This window comes from Stenella coeruleoalba (genome assembly GCF_951394435.1).
Source record: "Stenella coeruleoalba genome assembly, chromosome: 1".
In the NCBI taxonomy this organism is placed as follows: domain Eukaryota; kingdom Metazoa; phylum Chordata; class Mammalia; order Artiodactyla; family Delphinidae; genus Stenella; species Stenella coeruleoalba.
Window position 1 is genome coordinate 107907429 of NC_137169.1, and position 26767 is coordinate 107934195.

Sequence of the window (26767 nt, forward strand, 5' to 3'; positions counted from 1 at the left end):
TAGCGATCCAGGATTTACACTAGGTCTGTCTTGTCCCAAAGTCTATGCTTTTACCTGTTACCTACCTGCCAGTGGAGACTACGTAAAAGAAAATGGTTAAAAGAAAATAACTACCCTTTCTAATCTGTTTTTCTCCCGCTCGCACTCTGGAGAATTTTCCTGCCCCTGCCCTCAAAGCCGCAGGATATCTTATTGCTACTTTGGTCTGAAACTGCAGGTCTCTGGAATTGCCCATATGTGTAACAGTTTAGGTCTTCCGGTCAGCCGGAACCAGTCGCAACGCTGCTCTCGCTGTGTGGGGTGTACCTCTTCGGAGTTCCTGGAGGTGGTCCCAGACTGGAGTGGCAGCTGTAATAACCAATAGGCATGGACGTTGTTGGGCCGGGAGCCAATGAGGAATCTGGCGATGGAGAAGCGGCGATCATTTATTTGAGGATGTAGGACGGGTCTGAAGGAAAATGGGGCTGTGTCAGAGGTGGCGGCGGCTTCGGATCCCAGGGTTACAAGCCTGCGGGCTGCACACGGTGCGTGAGGTACCCAAAGATTCCGAACCACATTGGACCCAGCCCAGCGGAACCCCAAAGTGTAGGCTCTCAACCCAGCCTGACCCCCTCTACTCCCGCCCTGCGTCTCCAGACCCGGCTACTGTAGCCCTTAGATGCCATCTTTTTCCTAGGGTCAGCAGCCTGCGGGGCCTAGGGCTCCCAGCTTAGGACCCGTTATCACCCAGTCCTTTTAAAGACTAGAGATTAGGACCACGGCCACATAAATGTTCTAATTTCCCACCGTCCCCAATCCCAAGAAGGAATGGTGGGACATGTGTTACCTCCTAACATCTTTCCCTCCAGGCAGCTGTGCCGACCCCTCCACACTGGTTGGTAGAGCGGCTTGGCCTTTTTGAGCAGCTATGGACTGCTCAGGTAAAGAGGTTAGCAAGCCTGGCACAGAAGGAACACCGGACTATCAAGATATCACTTCCTGGAGGCCAGAAAGTGGATGCTGTGGCATGGAACACAACCCCTTACCAACTAGCCCAGCAGATCAGGTATCAGGCCCATTCTGTACCCACCAGGATAATCCTTCTATCTCTGTACTTTCTCGATTTGAGCAGGGAAAGAGCTCTGTATGTTTATTCCATTCCCATCAAGACAGCTTTTCCTGCTGATCCCTTTTTATCTGCATTAGTTTCATAGTCTCTGCCCTTCCTCTATTATGCATGGGGGAAAACAACGATAGGTTCTGTTGCTCTGGTAACACATTTCCCCTTTCAAGTTTGGAGTTGCTAAGAGATTAGTCCCTCTCTACCCCTTTGGATGGTAACCTTGTTTTTCTCTTTTTCCCCATCCCCCACTGCTGAAGTTCTAAACTGGCAGATACTGCAGTGGCTGCTCAAGTGAATGGAGAACCTTATGATCTGGAGCGGCCCTTAGAGACAGATTCTGACCTCAGATTTCTGACATTCGATTCTGCAGAGGGGAAAGCAGTAAGTTTCTTCCTTATCAGGGATACAGTGGCTACTAAACGAAGAGATGTTTAAGTGGGCACTTATAGCATTTATTTCTTTTGCCTCAGTTTCTCCATTTGCAGTTGAGAGGGAGGCCTACCACAGATTGCTTGTCTTGATTATTCCTGGCTAAGCTGGAAACTTAGGGTGAAAGTTTTTACTTAGCCTGGGTCTGTTAAGCAGTGATCATTGTGCTAGTGAAAGGGAGAGATATAAAGTTGAAAATAGAGGATGATATGCCACGTTAGCCCTCCAACTCTTGAGACATGCATTATAAGTCATCTGTAGCATGTATTTAATTTTAATGTGGCTTGCACAACCAAGCACATCACCTGGCCTCCTCTCCACTTTTTCATGTCAGCTTGGATGGCATGAAAACTGACTAGCCTCCTACTATGCTCTAGAACCGGAAGCACTGAGGAGTGAGGCTTACTCTCTTCTGTGCGTTGCTTCTAGTGGCCTTCTTTCTTTTCTATTCAGTTGTTTTTGTTTTCATTTTACTTTTTACTATTTAATGGTCACCCCAAAGTCAGGGTCCCCATTTTGTGATAGTTATTCATGCTAGTTTCATGCCAGCTTCTCTGAGGGGAGGATCCGAGAGCTAGGGGCTAAAGGAGAAGGTTAGGAACTCATGAACTCCTTTCTTGTGAACCCAGGTATTCTGGCACTCCAGTACCCATGTCCTGGGGGCAGCAGCTGAACAACTTCTAGGTGCTGTTCTCTGTCAAGGTCCAAGCACAGGATGTGGCTTTTACCATGATTTCTTCCTTGGAAAGGAACGGTGAGTAGTGCAAGGAAGGAGGAGAATGATTCTGGAGTGGTTTCTTTTTCAAAGATTTCACCATATTTTACTTTATTTTTCTGTTTTTTTGAGCTATAGTTGATAAATAAAATTGTAATATAAAGTGTACACATGGTGATTTGATGCATGTATACATTGTGAAAGGATTCCCACAATCGAGTTAATTATCACATGCTTTTTTGTGTGTGTGTGAGAATGCTTAAGGTGGGCTCTTAGCAAATTTCACTTATGCAATACAGAATTTATCGACTATAGCCACCATGCTATACATTAGTTTTTCAGACCTTATTCATCTTATAACTGAAAGTTTGTACCTCTTTCCTGGGGTGTTTTCTGAGGCCTTTTTCTGGGGCCTCAGGCATGTTCAGTTTGGAGGAGAAAGAAAGCTAGGGGCGGGTCCCTCCATGCCTCAACTGTGACGTAGGTACCACTTTCTCCACTAGTCCATGTCTTTCCTTTTCTAAATCTGCTTGAAACTTACCTTCTCTAGCTTTTATGAATTCTTCAACTTTTACTTCATCCCTCATTACTGTTGCTCTAGTTTTCTTTATCCAGATTGCCTGCACACAACATTTAATTTCGTACAAAGAGCTTTTGCTCCAGCTGTAAACTTTGTACCTGATTTCCTATTTGTTTTCCCCTAGTCTGTTTGTCTTTGCCAATAGTTTTAGATGTTTTTGGAAGGCAGGATTTCATCCCATGGCCAACACCCAGGTGATGCTCCTTAGAGGATGGAAGCCAACCAACCCTCATCTTTCCAGGACGATCAAGGGCTCAGAGCTGCCTGTTTTGGAACGGATTTGTCAGGAACTTGCAGCTGCTGCTCAACCCTTCCGGAGACTAGAGGCTTCCCAGGATCAGCTTCGGCAGCTCTTCAAGGTGGAGTGGAGACACACAAGTTTAGGAGGATAATCTAGAGACATGAGGGAAGGAGTGGCTCTCTCTCAGGACTTATTCGTGGGAATAAAGACTTGTCTTCACTCTTCCCTTCTTCCAGGATAACCCCTTTAAGCTTCACCTGATCGAGGAGAAAGTGACAGGTCCAACGGCAACAGTATATGGGTGAGAGCTGTCAAGACTGAGGAAAACAGGGAGAGGTGGGGATGCACTAAAGAAGGCCAGAAATGGGATAAGGGAAAGAAGATAGAAGGTAATCTGTTGCTCCCAAAAAAGAAATGGGAATTGATTTTTATCTCCCATTGCTTTCTCTGTGGAATAGTTCTTTATGTCTCTTTCTGTCAGCTAAACACCCTAGAGGGAGAATCCTAGAAGCTCAAGAATCTGGAAATCACTAACTGGCCCCTTCTTTCTCCCAGGTGTGGTATGTTGGTTGATCTGTGCAGAGGCCCCCACCTTCGGCATACTGGACAGATTGGAGGCCTGAAGCTGCTATCGGTCAGTTGTGAGGGCTGGGTTAGGTTGAGATTACTGTTTTCCCTGGAGTGAGCTGGGGAATGGGAAGGTGATCCTCTCTGTCAACCCCTTTTCTGCTCTGATAGCTAAGGGGGGCAATCCAGAAATAGAAACTTTGTCCCTGCCTTTTAGAAATCCCCATCTGATGACAGATACTGGACACCCTGCCAGGGCCCAGAAGCCAATTCCGAGTCCATAGTCAGACATTAGCACTAAGGGAGATGGCGAGGGAGGGCACGATCAGGCTGGACACGGTCATGTAGGGAAGGCTCCTGTGGAGAGAGCCAGTGTGGAACACCATTTGACAGCCACAGAGAGAATACTCTAAAGTCAAAGGCCTGCCCTTTCTGAAAATATTGCTCCTGGGCAAGGTGAGCTATTAGTCGGAATAGGAGCAGAGAGAGAGGGGAGAGGCAGATGTGCAGAGCAGAAAGCCCTGGACTGAAAACCTAGGCATCTGTTCTTAGTCCTGTCTCTGTCACTGATGAAGTATACGGCCTTGGGTAAATCTCCTTACACGTTTTCCCCATCTATAAAATGAAGCTGTTGATTCCTGTCCTACCAGTAAATCCACATCATAGAGACAAAACCAACTAACGCAAGAGAAAGTGTTTGAGGAAAAGTTAAAAGTGCTATAAAATGCAGGCTGTTCCTTATTAGTACCATACAATTGTTCAAGGAAAGAACAAGCAGAGGCATTTGAATTTCATGGATCCAGGAACAGGACCTAGTGTGGGAGACTGAGTTTTCTAGCAGCTGTATGGGAGATTGATAAGGGGATGGATAGACTAATATTTGACCAGAACTTAGGGTTACTTCCCTGAGCAGTCATTGATTAGAAGGGAAAGGAACAAAGTACACGGGTGCTGGTAGGGCAGTGGTAGTGAGAATGGGGACAAAAAGAGGTGGCAGGGTAAGGTTAGAATTCAGCAGGACATATGTAGAAATCAAGGCTCAGGCACCTCCGGGGTGATATACATGGCAGGGGGTGTCTGGAGGATGGCGGGGGCCATCCTCCTGGTGGTGATGGTGGGAAAAGTAGAGACAGAGAGATGAGATGGGATCGTTGTCATACCTGTGATGCTTATGCTCAGAGTATCATATGAGGATTGAAAGAGGGGTTGTCCTCATCTTCCCTTTGACTCCCTTTGTCCTCCCACAGAACTCATCATCCTTATGGAGGTTTTCCGGCACCCCAGAGACACTGCAGAGAGTGTCAGGGATTTCCTTCCCCACTGCAGAGGAGCTGAGGGCCTGGGAAGAGTGGAGGGAGGAAGCAGAGTTACGGGACCACCGGCGCATTGGGAAGGTACAGAGACTGGGAAAATGGGGGCAGGGTGGGGGTGATGATGAGGGTTGGAGAGAGATGAAGGAACCTGACTGTGAAGTTGAGAGCACATTCGGAATCCCGCAGACTGAGCAGCTTGGTCAGTTATCTCTTCTGGGTTCCCAAGTCCCCGCTTCCCCGTTGAAGTGACCGTTGCCGTTCCCGACTCCAGGAACAGGAGCTCTTCTTCTTCCATGAACTGAGCCCCGGGAGCTGCTTCTTCCTGCCTCGAGGGACAAGGGTGTATAATGTACTCGTGGCTTTTATCAGGGTAAGGAGGACCCATGTTCAGGGGAAGGAAGACTGGGTAGGGACTGAGGGCCTAGAAGAAGCCATGTGTTTAAAAGAGGGGGATTAGAAGTTTAAACATAAATATTGTAAAGTGCTAGTGACTTTTATCAAGGGCCTAGAAATGTGTGGTCTACAGTGAGGAGCATAGTGAGGGAGGATGGTGCTTACTAGGTTGTAGCTGTGTTCAGCATGACCTGAGAGCCCAGAAGAATCACACAGCTGCCATCCTGCTTCCTCTCCCCCTAGTCACTCTGGCCTTCCATGTCTGTACCCTCCTCTCTAGGCCGAGTACACCCGCCGTGGTTTCTCAGAAGTGAAAACCCCCACGCTGTTTTCTACGAAACTCTGGGAACTGTCAGGGCACTGGGAGCATTACCGGGAAGACATGTTTGCCCTGCAGCCCCCAGACTCTGACAGCCATGCCGGCTCCCAGAGTGACCACTCTACCAGCCATCCCACAGGCACGCTTGCCCTCAAGCCCATGAACTGCCCTGCGCACTGGTGAGCTGGGATCCAGGAGACCTGGGTCCTCCCAGGGCTAGGGCTAGGCACCTGGTTACTAAGTACTAAGTTGTAGAAAACTTGGAATCGTATTGGAACACTTGATTTGAGTCTTGAATCTGCCCTGTAGCTCCCTATGTGAATTTGGAAAAATCATTGCACCTCCCTAAGCCTCAGTCTCCTCATGTGTAATATCAAGGGTTTGGAGTTGCTGTCTAAGGTTCTTCTTTCAGTTCAGTGCCTATCACAGCACAGGGGCACAGTAAGTGATGTCTGTTATTGTTGTTACTGAGATTCACTTCTGAACCAGGCAGGGCCCAGATTGTGATGAGTGGGATTGACAGGACTCAGGCATGCCGAGGCTGGAGAGCGCGTTAGCTGATGGTGCAGAGAAGGGAAGCAAGCAGCCTGGGCGGAGGAGAAGTCTTCAGGGGCTAGTTTTCCCTGTGGCCCTGACTCCTCCCCACCCCAACCTCAGCCTGATGTTCGCCCACCGGCCCAGATCCTGGCGAGAGCTGCCCCTGCGACTGGCCGACTTCGGGGCCTTGCACCGGGCCGAGGCCTCTGGCAGTCTGGGGGGACTGACCCGGCTACGGCGCTTCCAGCAAGATGACGCTCACATCTTCTGTGCACCCGATCAGGTGGCCCTTCCCCAGCTCCACCAGAGCATTTCTAAGCTGCCTTTCATTCTCCTTGTGAACTGCCAACATTCCTGACTCTCAGTTGCCCTCTTTATATATGATAATTTAGCTACATTCTATCGCAGCCTTTCCTTTATGTTTTTGCCCTCTTTTCCCCAAACTACCACCACCCCAGAGCTCTAGCTAGCACACAGCTTATCTGCCCTTATTCCCCCAGCTGGAAGCAGAGATCCGAGGCTGTCTTGATTTCCTCCGCTCTGTCTACACTGTCCTTGGGTTCTCCTTCCGCTTGGCACTGTCTACCCGGCCATCTGGCTTCCTGGGAGAGCCTTGCCTTTGGGACCAGGCTGAGCAGGTGAGCAGGTGGTAGGGAAGCAGAGGCAGATAAACCAGTCTCTGATGGAAGGAGAGGGGAGATGGGAATCAGGGTCCCTGGTAGAGGCGTATGCTGAGAGGGTCACTGTTGGGGACTAGAGGGATCTGTTGCTCATAAAGTTTAAGATGACATATTCCTCTCTTGTATCCTTTCCTCTAAAGGTCCTTCAACAGGCCCTAGAAGAATTTGGAGAACCCTGGGACCTCAACCCTGGAGATGGTGCCTTCTATGGGCCTAAGGTAAGCTGGGGACCGTGGTTAGAGTCTTATTTATTCCTTTTTTTGTCTTATTAACTGTTTAATAGATACGAAGGAATGTTTTTAAATTTGTGTAAGATATAAAGAAGAGCAGTACATCTCCCGCTCTCATGGAACTTAGGTCTGGTGAGGGCTCTGAGAGGTAAATAGGGTGTTTCAGCACCGTGGGATCAGTGCTGTGTAGGTACTAAGGGGGCACGTTACTCAGGAGGATCAGGAAAGGCTTCCCATAGGAATCTCTTTCCGATCTGAAAGGTAATCGTTGGCCAAGTAAAAAGGTGCTTCAGGAGGGAATGTTGGGGGCTTCCCTGGTGGCGCAATGGTTGAGAGTCCGCCTGCCGATGCAGGGGACACGGGTTCGTGCCCCGGTCAGGGAAGATCCCACATGCCGCAGAGCGGCTAGGCCCGTGAGCCATGGCCGCTGAGCCCGCGCGTCCAGAGCCTGTGCTCCACAGTGGGAGAGGCCACAACAGTGAGAGGCCCGCGTACAGAAAAAAAAGGGAGGGAACGTTGTAGGCAGAGGCTGGGGCGAAGAGTAAAAACTCACATGGCAAATTGGAAGAGGTGAAAGAAGTCAGGGAAAAAGGACTGTAAAGTGTCTGCTGGATTTAGTGAAAAGGCTGTTAGGTTTTGAGGGTCCATTTTTCAGTAAAGTGGGGACTGGATGTGGAGTCAGAAGTGAATGAATGAACCTAACACTTCCAAGAACATTGGCTCTTATAAAGGCAAAGGAGAGTAGCTGGCAGATCCAAAGAGATGTTGATGAAGGGAGAGACTTGAGAATGTTTAAATGCCGTGATGAGAGGGAGCCTGTTTGGGTCAGGGAGAAGTCGAAGTTGTAGAAGGGGTTTCAGTAGAGGAAAGTTTCTGGGGAGTCTTGAGGGTTGGAATCCAGAGCCCTTCACAGAAAGAAGCACCTGTGCTGTTGTTTAGGGGGTAGAAGGAAAGGCTTGGGGGTAGGTGCCAGGATATTTATAGGTGTGGTGACAGAAGTTGAGACATTTTCCCATCTCATGATACCAACTATCAGAATTCTCCATGAGATGGGAGGCAGGATCATTTGCTGAGATAGGAGTGGAGAATAGGAGAGTTGTCAGTGCGGGGGTTGAGGATGGGAAGAGAGGAGAAAGCTTGAAAATCCTTGAGGAGAACAGGATGCAGAGCTGATTAGGGCAGCCAGAGGATTGCAGGCAGCAGCAAGGGTTCAATTGAGGTTCACAACAGCGACTTGCATCAGTTGCTGTTTTTGCGTCTGTGTGGTGTGTGGCGTGTTGGGCAGCACTGGGCACTTCTGTTCCAGGGCCAAGGAGGTGGGATGCTAGGGTGCCACCAGGGTGGGGTTTTGTCATGTGGATGTGACAGAAGAACAGTGATACCAGGGAACCAGGGAGAGTGGTTACAGCTGCATGGGGAAAGAAACAGGGGTGGGAGAGGCTGAGAGGCCTGTGACTGGGAAGAAAAATGAGGAGTTAAGGAGCCGAGAGATTGAAGAGCCATTAATAGGAATAATTGTCAGAGCTGGAAGGACAAGAGATAGTAATCAGAGCAGGTGTCTGATGGACTGTTTCAGAGGTGCAGCCATTCTGGGCGATGACAACATGAAGGATGTAGCCATAGTGTGGGTGCGGATGAAGGTCTCTGAGATGAGGAACTCAGGGAATTGAGAGGCCAGGGTGAGGGTGGCCTCATGTGAATGTTGATGTTCCCTAATAATATACCACTATTAAGTGGAAAGAGCCACCGCCAGAGTCTGCAGCACGATGCAGCTGGGTGACACGTCTCTCCACACAGCCTGGGATGTGGCTAGGTAGAAGGAGGTGGCACGCATAATGGAGGATACTGGTTCTGGTTTCTTTCATGTCCTCCCTTCTGTCTCCTCCAGATTGACGTGCACCTCCGCGATGCCCTGGGTCGGCCCCATCAGTGTGGGACAATCCAGCTTGACTTCCAACTGCCCCTGAGATTTGACCTCCAGTACAAGGGGTACAGAACCTTGTCCTGTCCCCTTTTCCCTTGGCCCGTGGAATAGGTGGAGAACAACTTCCCTTTCTGCCTTTGACCCTAAAAACTAAACCACATCCTCCACACCCTCCCTTGCCAGGGCTGAAGATTCTTGGAAACTGGAAGGTGATCTTGGGTGCACATTGTGTGACACTTTTCCATTCCATCCACCCCCCCCTTTCCCTCCAAGGCAGGCGGGGGCCCTGGAGCGTCCAGTCCTCATTCATCGAGCAGTGCTAGGTTCTGTGGAAAGGATGTTGGGAGTGCTGGCGGAAAGCTGCGGGGGAAAATGGTGAGACCTCTGACTCCCGATTCCTGCTCTGGCCCTCAAGCCAGGTAGTGCGTGCTCCACATCCTGGCTCCCTTCAGACTCCACTTCTGTTTCCTTCTAGAATCTGCTCCCTGCATCCACACTTGGGGTCTGAGCCAGGACAAATAATTTGCCTTCCTCTGTTCTCTCAATCAGGCCACTATGGCTGTCACCATTCCAGGTGGTGGTCATACCTGTGGGGACTGAGCAAGAGGAATATGCCAGGGAGGTGAGGAGTTGGGGGTGAGGATGGGGACGAGCAGTGGGTAGCAGAGGCCACATGGGGTAGTGAAAGGGGCACGGCACTTGGAATCACAAGACTGCACTCAAATAATAAATGTTAATTGCTGACAACTGAGCACTTGGCACAGAAGGGGCCTTGGAGAAATGTTTGTTTTATTTTTCCTTTCTAGAGAGAAGTAAGGATATGGACAGTACTAGAGTCGAGCAGCTGGTTGGGTAGAGTGGTGTCTAGAAACAGGCAGCGTCCAGGGAGGCCTGGCTCCAGGAGGAGGCCGACAAGGAGGCTGTGGGGCTGGGGAGAGGCCTCAGTGTAGAGAGTGAGGAGGGTTTGTCCCTGAGAACTGGAGAGCCTTGAGGCAAAGGAAGGAGGGGCAGATGGGGGAGCTTGGGGAAAACTGGCATCAGACTGTTCTAGCTCCTCAGCCTTCCGTTAAATCAGGTTCCTGTCAATGATCCTCTACCCCAGGCACAGCGGAGCCTGCAAGCTGCAGGACTGGTTGGCGACCTGGATGCTGACTCCGGACTGACCCTCGGCCGGAGGATCCGCCGGGCTCAGCTTGCCCACTACAATTTTCAGTTCGGTGAGACCGGGTTAGCACAGCCCTCAGAGCCTTGCACTCTTCCACTCGGCCTGTATGTTGTTCTTCCCTGTCTACTACGTTTGGTCATCCGCATATTTGGGTAAATTGCAGCTCATTACCTGAGCTGGGCAGGAGCCAGGATTCAGAACTTCTGAGCCATTTGGACTCTAGGCTCCTTCACCCCCTGACCAGCACCTCTGACCCTCAGAACAGTTTTCTTCTGACCCCCGCCCTAGCTCTTGGTGTCTGTTAGTAATTAGCCAAGGGAGCATCAGAAAGGAACAGGAAGGGTTAATAAGGCGTTAATTAGCTAGCTTTGCTTATTCTAGACCTAGATAGAGTCAGCCCTAAGGGATGAGGAGAAAGGCCTTAAGAAAAATAGTCTAGGCCTACCTTGCTCCTTTTTTTCATTTTCCAAGGTTCAGAGCTCTGTCTTGAAGACAAGGAGTAGGAACGTCTCAGCCAGATTACCTGGATCTCTAGTTTTACACATCCACTCATCCTGCCAGCCTTGGAGCAAGCTGCCCATGATCCCTTGGACTTGCACGTGTGTCATCCACCCTGCCACCCTCCCCTTTCTCTAAAGCACACACACACACACACACACACACACACACACGCACGCGCGCGTGCGCACTCTCTCTCTCTCTCTCTCTTTTTCTCTCTCTCTCTGGATCTGCTTCTTGATCTGTTTGTCTTTCTTTGGCTGACCCTACTAGCTCTGACCCCTGGGATCCTGAGTGGAAGTGATAAAGCATGTAAGAGAATGTCTGGAATATTTCTTTATCTCCTCAGGATGACCAGGGAACTGGAGAGCAAAAGATAGCTAAATATATCCTTTCCCGGAACCATGTCTGAGCTCTGCTCTTCCTAAAGATTTCGGTCTCTTAAATTTCTGCATAGCAAAAGGAGATATCCTCTGGATAAATTTGCCTTGAGATTCACAAACCTCCCCTCTTTCTGCAGTGGTTGGCCAGAAAGAGCAGAGTAAGAGAACAGTGAACATTCGGACTCGAGATAATCGTCGACTTGGGGAATGGGACTTGGCCGAGGCTGTACAGCGGCTACTGGAGCTACAGAACACCAGGGTCCCAAATGCTGAAGAAATTTTCTGAGCTTTTGTGTATAGATGTGGCAAAGACCTGTAGGAGCTATCAGGCCCCCTTAACACGGAGGGGCCCAACCTAACTGCCAAGAGTCTGAAGTCCCCCAGACCCCTCAGAACTCGTGTGGAGGCATGAATCTGCTCTCATGAAAAGAGATTTGGTCTGGGGGAAGCTGTAGCTGTTTGGATGTGAGGAGAGTGAAACTAAAAATAATAAACTTGAAGCTACTGGGAATGTGTCTTCATCTCTGACTCCTGATGGGGACATAAAAGGGAGTTTGACTCTGTCTCCCACTCTTTTGTCCTAGGGGGTTGGGGTAATTGAAAAGGGGCAGCCCATGGCTCTCACTGGTCGGGGAGCTCCCTGGGATAGCTGTCCTGTTCCCCTGTCTAAACTCCTCAGTGCCCTGTTTCCCCAGCCCCAATTCAGCAGGTGGTCAGATCCATTCTCCATAGAAGGCCAAATGGAGAAATTGAGGCACAAAACAAAGTCTCAGACCTCTCTTGCTCCAGGATTCTCAGAATCAGTTTCTCTTGGGGTTGGGTTCACCATTGTTCTCAATCCTGTCAGGAGCCTTCAGGGTGTGTGGGAGGAGTGTCTGCCAGAGGAGGAGCAGCTGGGACTGAGTCATGGCCGGATGCTGAGGAGGGCGGTAGCTGTCCCCAGATAGACTATAAAGAGGAGAAGGAACCAGCCCTGAAGTTCACAACAGCAGTAACAGCAACTGGAGAAGCAGGTTTCCAGAAGCCCGGCTCTTCAAATCAGATCTGCCTGAGAGGACCTACTTGGGTGGCCGCTGACCAGTCCTTGCCCCAGGATGGGGACCACGTCCAGAGCAGCCTTGGTCTTGGCCTGTTTAGCTGTTGCTTCTGTAGCCTCTAAGGGAGGTGAGTTGGGGTCAGAGCCAGCACTTGGAAAGGGGGCCTGGCCAGCATGGGCCTGGGGCCTGGGTCCAGCCATCCCAGATGGCTCATCACCAGCAAAAGGATGCCCCATTTGGCTGCCTTTTTCTGAGCAGGCCTGTGGTGAGCCTAGGCACTGGAGCCTTTAACCAGGGAGGGGAGCAGGGGTACAGAAAGAAAGGAGTTGCTAGAGATTGCTGCCAAGAAACACATATTGGAGTCAAACGGACAACTGCGGGGATGGATGGATTCACAGAGTGAGGGGCCTGATGTGTATGTGGCACCTATTAGCCAGAAGTGAGAAGAGGAGCTCCCAGGCTGCTCAAAACCAGTCTACTGACCCAGAGAGCCTTGACTGGCTCCCTACCTGGTTAGGAGAAGAGAGGGCATCATCCATCTACAGGGGACCAGGCACAGCCACTCTCTAGCTCACACACACGTTATCTGCTTGGATGCCAAACAAAACGTTACTGTGGGAAACTATTGCATGAGGGTCATAGATCTAATCTATCTGGAAGGCCCTGTCTTGTTCTTCCCAGGTCCTGGTCTTTTGTGACTGCAGATCAGCTACAGGTGATTACGTTCCCTGTGGCTTTCTCTTACATGCCTTTCTCTTTTCTAGTTGTGGCGCATAGGCTCCAGGGCACATGGGCTCTGTAGTTGTGGTGTGCAGGTTCCAGAATGCGTGGGCTCTCCATATTGCCTCAGGAGTCCTGAACCATCCCAGTTTCCCAGGTCCTAAATTGAGACCTGAACTAAGGGGGATCTGAGACTGGCTGAAGGGGAGGCACTTCAACTTCTGCGTGGGCTCCTTACCAGAAGGCCCAAAGATGTTTAAAGGGCCTGTGGTAGGCAGGAGGGTGGAGGAGATGGGCAGGTGAGGCTCCAGCCAGTTCAAGGTCTGGACTGTGGAGAGAGCCCAGAAGCTGTAAGGGAAAGACACTGACACAAGATTAAGGCCTTCCTCCCCAGCCCCATGTGTCACACTCCCTTTAGGCCTGGACTTGGGAGACCCAAGACTTTGAGCATGGTAGAGGTGAGGCTGTCAGATTATCACACCCAATCGGCCTTGACCAGGTGTGTTTGGGGGGTGGCTTAGGGGACATGGGGCAGGAGCAGTACAGAGAGGCTTCTGGTGTCTTGGTCATCTTTTCTAAGCTCTTAACCTCTACTGCCTCCCCTTCCCATGCTCAGGGCCAGGAAAGGGAAACCACCCCTGACTCACCGTTCCTCTTCCAGGTAGCAAAGCTTCAGGGCAGAGGGAGCTGGGGCCAGTGCACCTCACCCACCCCTTTCAAGAAGGTAAGAGTTTGGGGGAGTGGCATGGGATTGGGGTTCCAGGAGGAAATGTAGGCTCTGACCATCTCCCTTCTTGCCGGTAGTTGGCTATGCTGCACCCCCTTCCCCACCTCTGACCAGAGCTCTCCCTATGGATCACCCCGACACCTCTCAGCATAGCCCTCACTTTGAAGGACAGAGTGAAGGTAAGTCTCAGTTGCACCTCTAGGTTTCTAGTCTGACTTACTTCCTGATCTTCAGAATGGGAGGGGAAGAAGGAGTGGGCTACATACATACTCCGCTTTCTGTAGTACAGCCATCTCCATCTCAGAAAGCCAACCCTGTCCAAGAGGAGCTGCCCCCTCCCCAACTCCCTGTGGAAAAGAAAGGTGAGTGCTTGCCCTTTCCCTCACCCCCACCCACTACATCTTGCTGACATCAGCCTGAGCCTTGCTCTTTTGTGTCCTCGCCCCTATCTTGCAGGGGATCCGCCTCTCCCTCAAGAGGCCGTCCCCCTACGAGAAGAGCTGTCCCCTCCCCAGGTCCCTATTGAACAGAAGGAAGGTAAGTGACTCCTTCCCCTCTTTACCCTCCTGCCTACCCGTGGCTGACAGCATGGGCTTTGGGGCTTCTGCCACTTACTAGCTGTGTAATAACCTTGGGTAAGTTACCTCTCTAAGCCTTAGTTTCTTTATTTGTAAAATTGGGGAAATAATACCTATTTTATAAAATTATAAGATTACATGACACAAAAGTAGCATTTATTTTCACTTCTCTATTGAGTTCCTTTTTTTTTTAAAGCATATATGCTATTTCTTTTTTTTTTAATTTTATTTATTGATTGATTTTTGGGCTGCGTTGGGTCTTTGTTGCAGCACGCAGGATCTCTGTTGAGGCATGCGGGATCTTTCGTTGCGGCATGCAGGTTTCTCTCTAGTTGTGGCGTGCGGGTTTTTTTCTCTTTTCTAGTTGTGGCGCATAGGCTCCAGGGCACATGGGCTCTGTAGTTGTGGTGCGCAGGTTCCAGAATGCGTGGGCTCTCTAGTTGAGGCGTGCGAGCTCAGTAGTTGTGGCATGCAGGTTTAGTTGCCCTGTGGCATGTGGGATCTTAGTTCCCTGACCAGGGATCGAACCCGCGTCCCCTGCATTGGAAGGCAGATTCTTTACCACTGGACCACCAGGAAAGTCCCTCTATTGAGTTACTTTTTTTATTTTTTTTATTTTTTATTTATTTATTTTTTTATTTGAAGTGGGCCTCTCACTGTTGTGGCCTCTCCCATTGTGGAGCACAGGCTCCGGACGTGCAGGCTCAGCGGCCATGGCTCATGGGCCCAGCCGCTCCGCGGCATGTGGGATCTTCCCGGACTGGGGCACGAACCCGTGTCCGCTGCATCGGCAGGCAGACTCTCAACCACTGCGCCACCGGGGAAGCCCTATTGAGTTACTTTTTATGAATGGGAACTGGCCTGTCTTCTAGAGATGCCCGTCCCAACATGAATGTTGTTTTACGCATCTCCTTCTACCCCAGTAGACCCATCTTTCCTTTATCAAGAGGAGATGACCTTGCAATCTAAGCAGAGAGTGAGTGAGTGACAGCTTTAGTCTGTTCATCCCCCAGCTTTAATGCTCAGACCCTGGTCGGGGTAGTGGGGTGGGGGAGCAGGTATTCTGAGCCTTGGGAAGCAGCAAAGGGAGCAGGCGTGATTCGGGGTCAGGGAGCTATAAGGGTGACACCTTTCATGACTCAGGTCTCTTCCTTTTGGTCAGTCATTCTGAAGTTAAGAGCCACGAATTCATTTGTCCCCTTTTCCTCTATATCCTCCCAACACTTTCTCCTCAACCCCAACTTCTTTCAGTCCTCCCAACTCAATCCAGCCCTTCTCTATCCCTCTGCATGTTCCCCCTTCCCACTCTGTTCTCCCCATTCTAGAAAAGCTGGCTCCCTTCATGGACCACAGCCCCCCAGAGCCTAAGTCTTCGAATCCAGCCCAGCGCTGCCAACAGGGCCGACACCAAGGTGGCTGGGGCCACCGGCTGGATGGCTTCCCCCCTGGGCGGCCTTCTCCGGACAATCTGGACCAGATCTGCCTTCCTGATCGTCAGCATGTGGTGTACGGCCCTTGGAACCTGCCACAGACTGGCTTTTCCCACCTTGTTCGTCAGGGTGAGACCCTCAATTTGCTGGAGACTGGATATTCCCGCTGCTGCCGCTGTCACAGCTACACAAACCGCTTGGACTGTGCGAAAGTCACGGTAAGGGTTGGGCTCTTGATCCTGGGGATGTCCTTTAACCCCCAGACAGTATGTGTGTGTTTCAAGGACTAGAGGCCTAGGCCTGGGTATGCAGGAACCTCAGGTCCCTTTCATTGGCCCTACCTTGGGCCTCCTCATTGTGCCAGAAGAGCAGAGGACAGCCTCTGCCTCTTTATTAGCTGCATACCCAGGGTCCTTTTTGGAGTCTGGGAGGAAAACAGGTATGTGGAGAGTGGGCTACCAGGCTGATCTACTCCTCTTGCTCTAGTGGGAGGACGCAATGACCCGGTTCTGTGAGGCCGAGTTTTCTGTTAAGACCCGACCCCATTGGTGCTGCAAACGTCAGGGGGAGGCTCGATTCTCCTGCTTCCAAGACGAAGCTCCCCGGCCACACTACCAGCTCCAGGCCTGCCCCAGCCACCAGCCTGGTATTTCCTCGGGTCCTGAGCTGCCTTTTCCCCCTGGGCTACCCACACTGGACAATATCAAGAACATCTGCCACCTAAGACGCTTCTGCTGTGTGCCACGCAACCTCCCAGCTACTGACCCCATCCAAAGGCAGCTGCAGGCTCTGACCCAGCTGGAGGGGGAGTTCCAGCACTGCTGCCGGCAGGGGAACAACCACACCTGTACATGGAAGGCCGTAAGTGGGCATCCCAGCATCCTGAGAGCCTGTCTGCCTGCCCTCCTGTCTCTGACCTCTGATCCCACCAGCCTATTTGTCATCCATGTACCTACCCCCTGTGAGCATGTCTGCCCATTCATCTGCTTGTGAATGTCCGTGCATCCACTGTGTTCTTTGTCTGAGTTTGTTCATCGTGCACTTTCATCCTGCACTCCTGGCCTCGTCCACCCAATACCCTACACATGTACCTGTCTGCCATCCATCTGTCCAGCTCTGGCCTCACCTGACCCTCTCTGTCTACCGTTCCAGCACATCTCCTGTGGCCAGCTCCGAACCTCATCTGTTCTTCTACCCTTCCACCTTCCCAATCCCATACATCCACAGCTGCCTCCTTGCCCTCTGGTTCTTTGCCCTTCCCTTTTGGCACCTGGGGCTGAAAGTCCCTCATCTCATAGCGTAGGGCAGTGAGGGAAGCAGTGGGTCAGGAGGGCCAAGTGTCCAGGCTTCTGATTTTCCTTTCTCTGGCCCACAGTGGAAGGATACCCTTGATGGCTACTGTGATCAGGAAAAGGCTACAAATACCCACCACTACTCGTGTTGCCACTACCCTCCTAGCCCTGCCCGAGATGAGTGCTTTGCCCGGCAGGCTCCCTATCCCAACTATGACCGGGACATCTTGACCCTGGACCTCAGCCGAATCACCCCCAACTTCATGAGTCATCTCTGTGGAAATCAAAGGGTTTTCACCAAGCAGTGAGTCTCGCCCAGTTCTTCCCCAACTCTTTTCCCTTCTCCAAAACCTCCCTTTTGGGGCACCCTCTGGGGCACTCTTGGGAAAAGCAAAATCATGGTCTGCAAGCACCATTTTGATGCCTGGAGACACCCAAAGACCCTGACCCCTACCTGTTTCCCACCAACATAGTAAGCAGATTCCTGGGCTGATCCAGAACGTGACTGCCCGCTGCTGTGACCTGCCGTTTCCAGAGCAGGCCTGCTGTGCTGAGGAGGAGGTGAGTGTGAGGGCAGGGGGTCATAGTCTCCAGAGGAACGCAGAGGAGGGGAGAGAGAGGGCTGGAACTGCAGGATACCCCTTCTTTTAGTACCTCAAACCAGCCCACAGAAATAATGAGGACTACTGGGGAGATCTTTTTTCTTGGTTCCAGGAGTCTTCACTCCTGACCTGACCTGCTCCCCATCTCTAAGTGCCTATTATGCCTTCTCTGGGCCTCTAGCTTCTGGCATTTCCAGATGTTCACATCTGTCCATCACAAGGAGTCTAGCTGTGGAAGGCAGCCTTGTACTCTCTCTGAGCCCCAGAAGGGATCTAGGGAGAGAGCAGTAGAAACTGAGGGAAGGGGGACTTCGGACATCCAAGTAACCAGGCCTGACCTCTGACAACCTTCCTCCCCTATCATGTCTGCTTTACTCCTTCATCAGAAATCAGCCTTTATTGATGACCTGTGTGGTCCCCGACGTAACTTCTGGCTAGACTCTGCCTTCTGCTGTAAACTGAGTCCTGGGGATGAACAGATCAACTGCTTCAACACTAATTATCTGAGGAATGTGGCTCTAGTGGCTGGAGACATTAGGGGTGCCAAGGACCAGAGGGAGCAGGGCCCAACTTGGGGAACAAATATCAGCCCCACCTCTGAGCCCAAGGAAGAGTGAGTCACCGCAGACAGAGCCTTGGAGGATCAGATTGGGGGACCCCATCCCACCCTCCTGGAATACTCGTTACAGTAAACACCTCTTGGATTTGGCCTCATTGTGTCTGTTGTCTCACACAAACACACCCTCCTAAGCCTGCCCGATTTTCTTCAGTGTCTGGCCCCTGAGGCCCACTGCCCCACCCCCACTAACTGAGCTGAAGTCTTTCCAACAGGCTTTGTCGGGACCAAAACTAAATGGTTTAACTTCAGTATTTGTCATCTTGAATTTATTCACACATTTAAAAGGAATGTCACTTTGTTAGCTGGCTATCAGGATTCAGAAGGGAAAAAGATATGATTCATGTCTTTGGTGAGCCCCCGAAATGCACAGTCCTGCCTGACACTTTTTAATCTTCACTCTGATCCGTGGAGTCCATGTGTTTATTCATTCAGTGTACATTGATTGAACCGTCGACGTGCACCGTGCTAGACTGCGGGATACACATTCGGAAACCATACAGTTCCTTCCTTCAGGTTGCTCACATTCCAGGAACCTAGCAGGTGTGATTAGTGTTGTGGTACAGGGCTGCCAGAGCGCCAGTATGCTCAGAGCACTTGATAACCGGGCCAGAGCTGGGAGTAGGGCTGGGGGCAGTAGGGGTGCACCAGGGAAGGCCTCTGCAGGGGTGAGGTCGGAGCTTCTCCAGGAGAAGTAGAAGGTACAAGAGGCAGGTACGGACCAGGCGAAGGGGCAACTCATGCAGAAGCACAAAGGCTGAAAGGACCTGACGGTGGTTGTTCCTCCCAGATGAGTCTGGAAAGATGAGCAGGAGCTCATCACGAATGACTCATCTGCCCGGCTTAAAGGGCCTCTTGGCACCTCTGCCCGCTAGGCACCGGCCCGCTAGGGCACTGGTGGTTTCAAGCAGAATATGTGTTCACATTTGCCTTCTAGTCGGCAGCCAGCCAGGCAGGAACCTGGGAGGCCAGTTCGGACAGTGTCGTGCCAATGCCTGAGGGGAGGGCGCTGTAGCACCCAGACCGGAGCTAGACCACAGGGTGGCGGGACCCTGCGGTCCTTCGAGGTTGACCACAGGAAACCGGAGCCTCCAGGCTGGAGCTGAAAGAACTGGAATGAAGGCTTAGTCCCGTGGGACCCGTCCTCTGTGATTCTGCTGCCTGGACAACTTTACAGAAAGCAGGACGTCCCCGGCCCAGCTTATGGAGGAAGAGGGTGAAACAGGGACTGCCGTCCTTCCCCAGCCGGGGACTAGATAAGCCCCAGCAGCTCTAAAACTGACACCCGCCATTCCCTCCGCTCCTCCACCGCCTTTTATTTATTTACTTACACTTTGCCCGCATAGCAGTTCTTAACCCATCAGCGTCTTAGCAGCTCCTTCGCCTGTCCGTCAGCACGAGGGCCAATGAGCGGGCGAGAGACACTCCGTGCCCCGCCCCTGCGACTGCAACCCGGCCAGCGCGGGCCTGCTCGACCCCGGCCGCGCGCTCGCGTAGCGCTCTCGTAGGGCGTCAGCTTCTATGCGCGGACGTCTGGGCCCATTCTTTTTTTTTTTCTCGGTAGGCGGGCCTCTCACTGTTGTGGCCTCTCCCGTTGCGTTGCGGAGCACAGGCTCCGGACGCGCAGGCTCAGCGGCCATGGCTCACGGGCCTAGCCGCTCCGCGGCACGTGGGATCCTTCCGGACCGGGGCACGAACCTGTGTCCCCTGCATCGGCAGGCGGACTCTCAACCACTGTGCCACCAGGGAAGCCCTGGGCCCATTCTGATCGCCTCTGGGCGTCAGAGACCGGGCTGGCAGAGGCAGGGTCGTCCGCCCTCGGTGTACTGGTCCAAACCAGCTCGCGGGGCGGAGCCCCGGCCGGTGGACGGACGGGCGGGCAGCTCCGCCGGCAGAGGCACCACTAACGGGCTCTGTCCCTCCAGGAGCTTCCCGGAGATGCATTCTTACTGCATTTGCAAAGCGCCCCGCCAAGTCTGGAGAGGGAGTCCGAGACGAGTTGGACCACAGTCCCAGCCCCGAGGAGTTGACAGTCTACCGGGGAGGAGAGGAAGGAAACCAGGAAAGCAATAGTAAGCAGCTATCATGAAAGAACATCAAGTGCTAAATAGATATAAGCATCAAGAACTGAGTTAAAAGAAGTAATTATCTGTAGGAATCGGGGTACTGTTAAATGGAGGAGGTGGCTTTCCACAGAGCCCCGAAGCATGGATAGGATTGCTGTTAGTTACCATATGGTGAACCTGTTAACACTTATGGCAGTTCGTTGTATAGAAAAACTTAAAATATATTAAATTCAATACAGTGTTGTATGTCAATTATATCTCAATAAAACTGGAGGAAAAAAATAAGTAAAATAAAATGTACTAAGTTCAGATAAAGGAGTCAGAGACCCTAACTACTTGGAGGGGCCGGGGAAAGCTTTATGGAGGGATGCAAGCTTGAGTAGGATTTTGCTGGAAGGGAAAGGGAGGATGAACAAAGCACTGGGTGTATGCAAAGTTCAGCTAAAGTAAACAGTGTATGTTTGTGTTAAACAGAGTGCTAAGTATTCTGGCTATAAAGAATATTAAAAAATCGTCCTCAAGGATTTTTAGCTCTATGGAGACCTGAATATCTAATGATAGATATTCTCAGGATTCTTCGGGAGCCACCTAGCCTGGCTTTCAGGTAGGTCTTCTGGAGGAGGAAATAAAGCAGGAAGTGTGGTTGGTATATTTGAAGAGCCACTAAGTAGTAAAAATACTGTGGGGGAGTAGCTAGGCATGAGGTTGGAAATTTCAGGCTTTCTGGAAGATCTTGAAGCACTATAGAAGTCACGCCAACTTGGGGATAAGCACCTATAAAGGGTTGTAAAAGAAAAGTGATGTGAACAAATTTATTTTTAAAAAAGATACATTAGATGGACAGACAAGTGGATAGGAGTAGATGAGCTGGAGAGAGGGTAGAGACCCGAACCTGTTCAGAGGTTGAAATTGTAATTCTTCAATATCAATAAAACTGAGAAACTCTGATATCCAGAACTTTGTTAATGGTAGAGAGGATGAAAAGGGAAGGGACATCTTTTAAAGACATTTAGGAGATGGGATTGACAGAAGCTGTTCGCTACAGGAGATGTCTAGGAAGACTCCCAAGTTTGAGGTTTGGGTAAGGATATGCAGGGTGAGGAGCAAGTTTTACAGGACGATGATGAGTGTTCAGTTTTGGAGTCCTCAGTAGTCAGTGTCCTTAGTGAAAAGCACCTTCAGGAGGAAGATGTCAAAAGCCAAATTCTAGGGAATTGATTGTGAATGGGAGGTGAAAAAGAGGAGGCAGCATGTGTAGCCTGCTCTTTGAATGTCCTTCTAAACACGACACTTGGAAGTCCCTTAGGTAGCACAGGTTCAGCTTGTTCAAAAATGAATTCCTCTGGATATATGGGGAGATGTGAAAAAGAAAATGTAGCAATAAGTGACCTGTAGAATCTGGGTGGTGGGCATATGGGTGTTCACTATTCAATCTGTCAACCTTTTTCTTCATTTTTGACATGAGCTTATCATCTCTACCCTCCAACTATCCCTACCCCTGTGAACCCCATCTCAATAAACAGAACCACCATCTACTCAGTTATTTAGGCAACAGACCTGGGAGTGTCATTTAATTAGTCCCTCTCCTTCTCCCTTCTATTCCAATCAGTCACCAAATCTCCTAAATATCTCTTACATCCAGCAACAATGGAGTTGCACCTTATACCAAGGTTAGGTTCTAAAGTCAGTACATAAGGCAAAAGTTACATAGTCAACATAACTTTTGGAAATCCCTTAAATCACTCATAAAATACAGCAGTCATGGGACTTCCCTGGCGGTCCAGTGGTTAAGACTTGGCACTTCCACTGCAGGGGGCACAGGTTGAATCCCTGGTTGGGGAACTAAGATTCCTCATGCCGCACCGTGGGGCCAAAAGTTAAAAAAAAAAAAAAATACAGCAGCCATGGTTTTGTGTGCACAGCTCTGTAAACAAAATGTATGTGCAAGTATGTATGTATAAGCCAGTGTATAGTAATGTACAGTATATAATAGGTTATACAATATAACATTAAAGTATTTTCAACTACATACAAAAATGAGATAGCGCTCTCTCCAGCTGCAGGACATGTGGAAGCACAGAGCCTGAGGCCAACACTGCCAGGACCTCAGCGGGAGAGGAGGGTCTCTGCTCTTGTATTTCAATAAACCTGTTGATGTTAAAAAAAAAAAAAAAAAAAAAGTTAAATGTACACAGGGCACAAGGATGCTGCATTTCTCACCTCTTCACTGCCTCTACCCTAGTCCAAGCTTCCATCAACCCCCAGGATTATTGAAACAGCTTCCCAACTAGTCTCCTGGCTCCTTCCCCAGAGCCTGTCCAATCCATGCCCTACACTCCAGGCAGATTGACCTGCTGACTGATTTGAGCAGGTCACTTTGCTGCTTTAAAACCCCTCAATGACATCCCTCTGGTCCCTTAGGACAACGTTTAAAACACCCCCATATGGCTGCCCCAGCCTTCTGCCATCTGGCCATCTGGCCTTCTGCCATCTGGCCTCTGCCCAGTCTCTGGACTTCATGTCACACACACCTCTTTCCTCTTGTTCTCTAAGCCCTGTCAGAATTGGGCTTTCTGTTCCTCAGGTTCACCATACTCTTTTGTGCTTCAGGGACTTTCCCATGCTGCTCTGTCCGCATAGAACTCTCTTACCCCCTCTGCTCAACTGGTTAACAAACACTTCTTATCTACTCAACGAACCATCCACCTCAACCCCCCAATACTTTGTTCTTGCTAAATTTTATTATTTTAAACTTTTTAATTTATCTTTATTTTTTGGCCACGCAGCATGCGGGATCCCCGACCAGGGATCAGACTCGTGTCCCCTGCATTGGAAGCATGGAGTCTTAAATGCTGGACTGCCAGGGAAATCCCCTTGCTGAATTTTAAATTTAGAAAAAAAACATTGTGAAAAATAATCCACATATTTAAAATGCACTAAACATAAATGTATATTTCAATGGATTATTATAAAATGAAACCCCCCTGCAACAGCAACCCAGTTCAAGAAAAAGGACATTGCATTCACCCCAGAAATCCCCCATAATACTGCTTGCTGGTCATAGACTCCTTCAACCCTCCCAAAGTAACCACTGTCCTACTGTCCTGATATTTATCGTAACCACTTACTTGCTTTTTCTTTATTGTTTTACCACCTAAATATGAATCCTAAAAACAATCATTTAGGTTTTCAAAAAACCTTTACTGGGATATAATTCACATACCATACAATTCACCCAATTAAAGTACAATGCAATGGTTTTCAATATATTCCATTATTAACTTTTTAAGATTGTGGTAAAATATATAAACATGAAATTTGTCATTTTAACCATTTTTGAGTGTACAATTCAGTGCCATTAATTACATTCACAATGTTGTGCAAACATCACTACCATATAATTTCCAAAACATTTTTATCACCCCAAATAGAAACTCTGTGACCATTAAGCAATTACGCCCCATTTCCACCTCTCTGCAGCCCCTGGTAACTTTTTTTTTTAATTAATTAATTAATTTGTGGCTGCGTTGGGTCTTCATTGCTGTGCGCGGGCTTCCTCTAGTTGTGGTGAGTGGGGGCTACTCTTCATTGCACTGCACGGGCTTCTCATTGCGGTGACTTCTCTTGTTGTGGAGCATGGGCTCTAGGTGTGCAGGCTTCAGTAGTTGTGGCATGCAGGCTCAGTAGTTGTGGCGCATGGGCTTAGTTGCTCCACGGCATGTGGGATCTTCACGGACCAGGGCTCGAACCCGTGTCACCTGCATTGGCAGGCAGATTCTTTACCAGTGCACCACCAGGGAAGTCCCCCTGGTAACTTCTAATCCATTTTCTGTCTCTATGAATTTGCCTATTCTAGGAATCTCATGTACAATATTTGTAGGTACTTCTTTTTTTGGCTGCATTGGGTCTTCGTTGCTGTGCACACCCTTTCTCTAGTTGCAGCGAGCAGGGGCTACTCTTCGTTGCGGTGCACGGGCTCTAGGCGCACAGCCTTCAGTAGTTGCAGCACATGAGCTCAGTAGCTGTGGCTCGCGGGCTCTAGAACGCAGGCTCAGTAGTTGTGGCGCACGGGCTTAGTTGCACCGCGGCATGTGGGATCTTCCCAGGCCAGGGCTTGAACCCGTGTCCCCTGCATTGGCAGGCGGATTCTTAACCACTGCCCCACCAGGGAAGTCCCCCATACATCTGTTGATGGACACTTCAGTTGTTTCCATCTTTTGGCTGTTGTGAATAAGGCACAATCATTTAATTTTGCCCATTTTTTAATTTTATGAGAATGGAACAGGACAGAATATATTCTTTGTTATGTCTGGCTTTTAAAGCATGCATTCGGGGCTTCCCTGGTGGCACAGTGGTTGAGAATCGCCTGCCAAAGCAGGGGACACGGGTTCGATCCCTGGTCCGGGAAGATCCCACATGTCGCGGAGCAACTAAGCCTGAGCACCACAACTACTGAGCCTGCTCTCTAGAGCCCGCGTGCCACGACTACTGAAGCCCCTGCGCCTAGAGGCCGTGATCCGCAGCAACAGAAGCCACCGCGATGAGAAGCCACCGCACGGGCTTAGTTGCTCTGCGACCCCCCAGCCTGCTGCCAGCCGCCCCGAGAGCACGATGGTGGCGGCCCACCTGTTCCAGAAGTGTTGCCTGGTCCAGAGGATCCTGGAGGCCTGGGAAGCCAGTGACCACACACAGGCAGTGGGTGGCATGAGGCACGGGAACATGGGGCACCTCACCTGATTGCCAACACGGTGGTGCAGAACCTGGAGGGGGGCCCCATGCAGACCCAGCTCAGCGAGGTCATCCGAGGGCTCCCCTGGGACTGCCGCGGGCGCTGGGAGAGCTTTGTGGAGGAGACGCTGGTGGAGGCCAACCGCAGGAACGCGGTGGACCTGGTTAGCACCCGCCATCTTCACCCCTCAAGTGAGGAAGAGGACGTGGGGGGCATTTTCCCTAATGAGCTGGCCCTTCAGCAGGCTTTCTCCGGGTACCAGGTCCAGCAGATGACAGCCACCTTCGTGGACCAGTTTGGCTTCAGCAACGAGGAGTTTGCTGAGCAGGACAACAGCGTCAACGCCCCATTTGACAGGATCGTGGAGATCAACTTCAGCGTCGACAGCCCCGGTGCCGCTCTGTTTGAGGCCTGCTGCAGTGACCACATCCAGCCCTTCGACAAGGACGACGACCTCTGGGAGGACGTCCGTGTGGCCCAAGTGACCAGAGCCAGGTTCGGGGGCCCTCATGCTTCAGAGAGCTGCCGGAAGGACGGCCCGGAGCTCCGAGGCCAGGGCAGGGAGGAGAGCTCGAGAGCAGATGGGGACACGGCTCGGGCGGGCGGGCGCCCCTTGGGCTGCCGCCCAGAAGGAAGGTCCTCGTGTTAGGGTGGCTCAGAAGCAGGTGCCCCGTGGACGGTGTTTGATGAGCCGGAGAATTCCATGGCCTCGGGCCCGGCCCCGGCAGTGGCGATGGGCGTGGGTTCCAGTGTGTGGGTGGCCAGCTCCTCCAGTGCCTTGGCTCCAGAGGAGAAAGGCTGGGCCAAGTTCGCTGGCTTCCAGCCTTTCTGCTGCTCTGAGTCAGGGCCCAGGTGCAGCTCCCCAGTGGAGAGAGGTCATGGCGATGCCCAGGGTGGCCTGAACCAGGGCCCAGAGAGAACCCTTGGCCCGGCCACTCCGGGTGCCTGGAACACATGTGTTACCAGGAAGGCGCCCCTGGTGGCCTCCAGGAGCCGTGAGGACAAGCTGATGGCGGCTGTTGCCTCGGAGGCTGTTAGTGTGGGTCCTGGTCAGGAGGCCGCCCCCCGCCGCCCGTGTCAGTCCCCAGGTGTGGGCGGGAGTGTTGTGGACAGACGTGGCCTGCAAGGTGTCCAGGGAAGGGCCCTGGGCCCGTGTGGCCCACAGAGTGGGCTGAGTGTGCCACCAGCACGCCTCCAGACCTGGCCTCCCTTGCACCTGTGGAAGTGACCTCTGCCCCAGTCGTGGCCGTCCTTCCCGAGGCTGCCATGGCGGCCACCACAGTACTGAGCAACACCGGCCCCTCCCTGGCCACCCTGGCAGTCTCTCCTATGCTGGCTGTGGCCGTCACCACTGCAGCCCCAGCTGGCCCAGCTGTCTCCATGGCGGCCGCCCTAGGGATAGTGACAAAGGACAGGCAGACAGACGGGCCGCTGCCTGCAGGAGCTGCCTTAAGTGGCCTCATGTGATGCTGCTGCTGCCACCCAGCTTTGGCGCCCCAGCCAAGAAAACTACCTGGTGACGCATTTCGTGTTTTTAAATTTAATTTAATTTAATTTAAAAATAAATGCTGCATTGGTAAAGCTGGCAGTTGGAACCAGTCGGACAGCCCAGCCTGCATTTCTCCTGCCTGACTCCGGGTGGGCCTCGAGGGTCCAGCCCCACGCACAGCAATAAGGCCTCAGACAGGGGCTCTGCCTGCGGGGGCCGTGACTCCAGACGACGCAAGGACCGAGGTCTGGGCTGGGCGCCACAGGCTCTGAGCCTGTTTTTATCCATTATTTAACAAACGCAGATAGAGCCACATGTTTGCACTTTTTATCCAGCGCAGGAGAGGGTCTCCGAGGCTCTGGGGACAAGTGTGGGTCTGGAGCTGGGTTGGCCAGACAGGGTTTT

At 51.2% G+C, this 26767-nt stretch overlaps 2 protein-coding genes and 1 pseudogene across 10 annotated transcripts; all 3 read left to right on the top strand.

Moving 5' to 3' along the window:
- Positions 1–234: 234 nt before the first annotated feature.
- Positions 235–11580, top strand: TARS2 (threonyl-tRNA synthetase 2, mitochondrial). 7 transcript variants are annotated; one of them, XR_013831558.1, is made up of 19 exons: positions 235–524; positions 849–1045; positions 1360–1483; positions 2161–2285; positions 3068–3185; positions 3304–3368; positions 3623–3701; positions 4882–5028; positions 5219–5317; positions 5621–5838; positions 6317–6479; positions 6697–6834; positions 7017–7094; positions 8995–9095; positions 9304–9405; positions 9580–9652; positions 10133–10247; positions 10667–10794; positions 11214–11329. XR_013831558.1 is itself a non-coding variant. In XM_079944519.1 (18 exons), exons 1-18 carry the CDS (start codon positions 459–461, stop codon positions 11236–11238), a joined length of 2043 nt encoding a protein of 680 aa, XP_079800645.1. In that variant the 5' UTR covers positions 235–458; the 3' UTR covers positions 11239–11580. The 7 variants fall into 7 exon arrangements, 4 of the variants coding, with proteins under 4 accessions (XP_079800645.1, XP_079800644.1, XP_079800646.1 ...); XM_079944519.1 differs by lacking the exon at positions 10667–10794 and having other exon boundaries at positions 10133–10257; positions 11214–11580; XM_079944518.1 differs by lacking the exon at positions 10667–10794 and having other exon boundaries at positions 11214–11580.
- Positions 11581–11909: 329 nt separating this feature from the next.
- On the top strand, positions 11910–18326 carry ECM1 (extracellular matrix protein 1). 2 transcript variants are annotated; one of them, XM_079927931.1, is made up of 10 exons: positions 11910–12240; positions 13495–13557; positions 13638–13739; positions 13845–13922; positions 14017–14097; positions 15464–15786; positions 16055–16429; positions 16944–17164; positions 17334–17421; positions 17849–18326. In XM_079927931.1, the coding sequence occupies exons 1-10, from the start codon at positions 12171–12173 to the stop codon at positions 18077–18079; spliced, it is 1632 nt and encodes a 543-aa protein (XP_079784057.1). In that variant the 5' UTR covers positions 11910–12170; the 3' UTR covers positions 18080–18326. The 2 variants fall into 2 exon arrangements, with proteins under 2 accessions (XP_079784057.1, XP_079784058.1); XM_079927932.1 differs by lacking the exon at positions 13845–13922.
- A 1158-nt stretch (positions 18327–19484) lies between these two features.
- LOC307197013 (serine/threonine-protein phosphatase 6 regulatory subunit 2-like) lies at positions 19485–26340 on the top strand (annotated as a pseudogene). Its single transcript has 2 exons — positions 19485–19582; positions 24602–26340. The product of its transcript is annotated as a serine/threonine-protein phosphatase 6 regulatory subunit 2-like (transcript).
- The last annotated feature ends 427 nt before the right edge of the window (positions 26341–26767 follow it).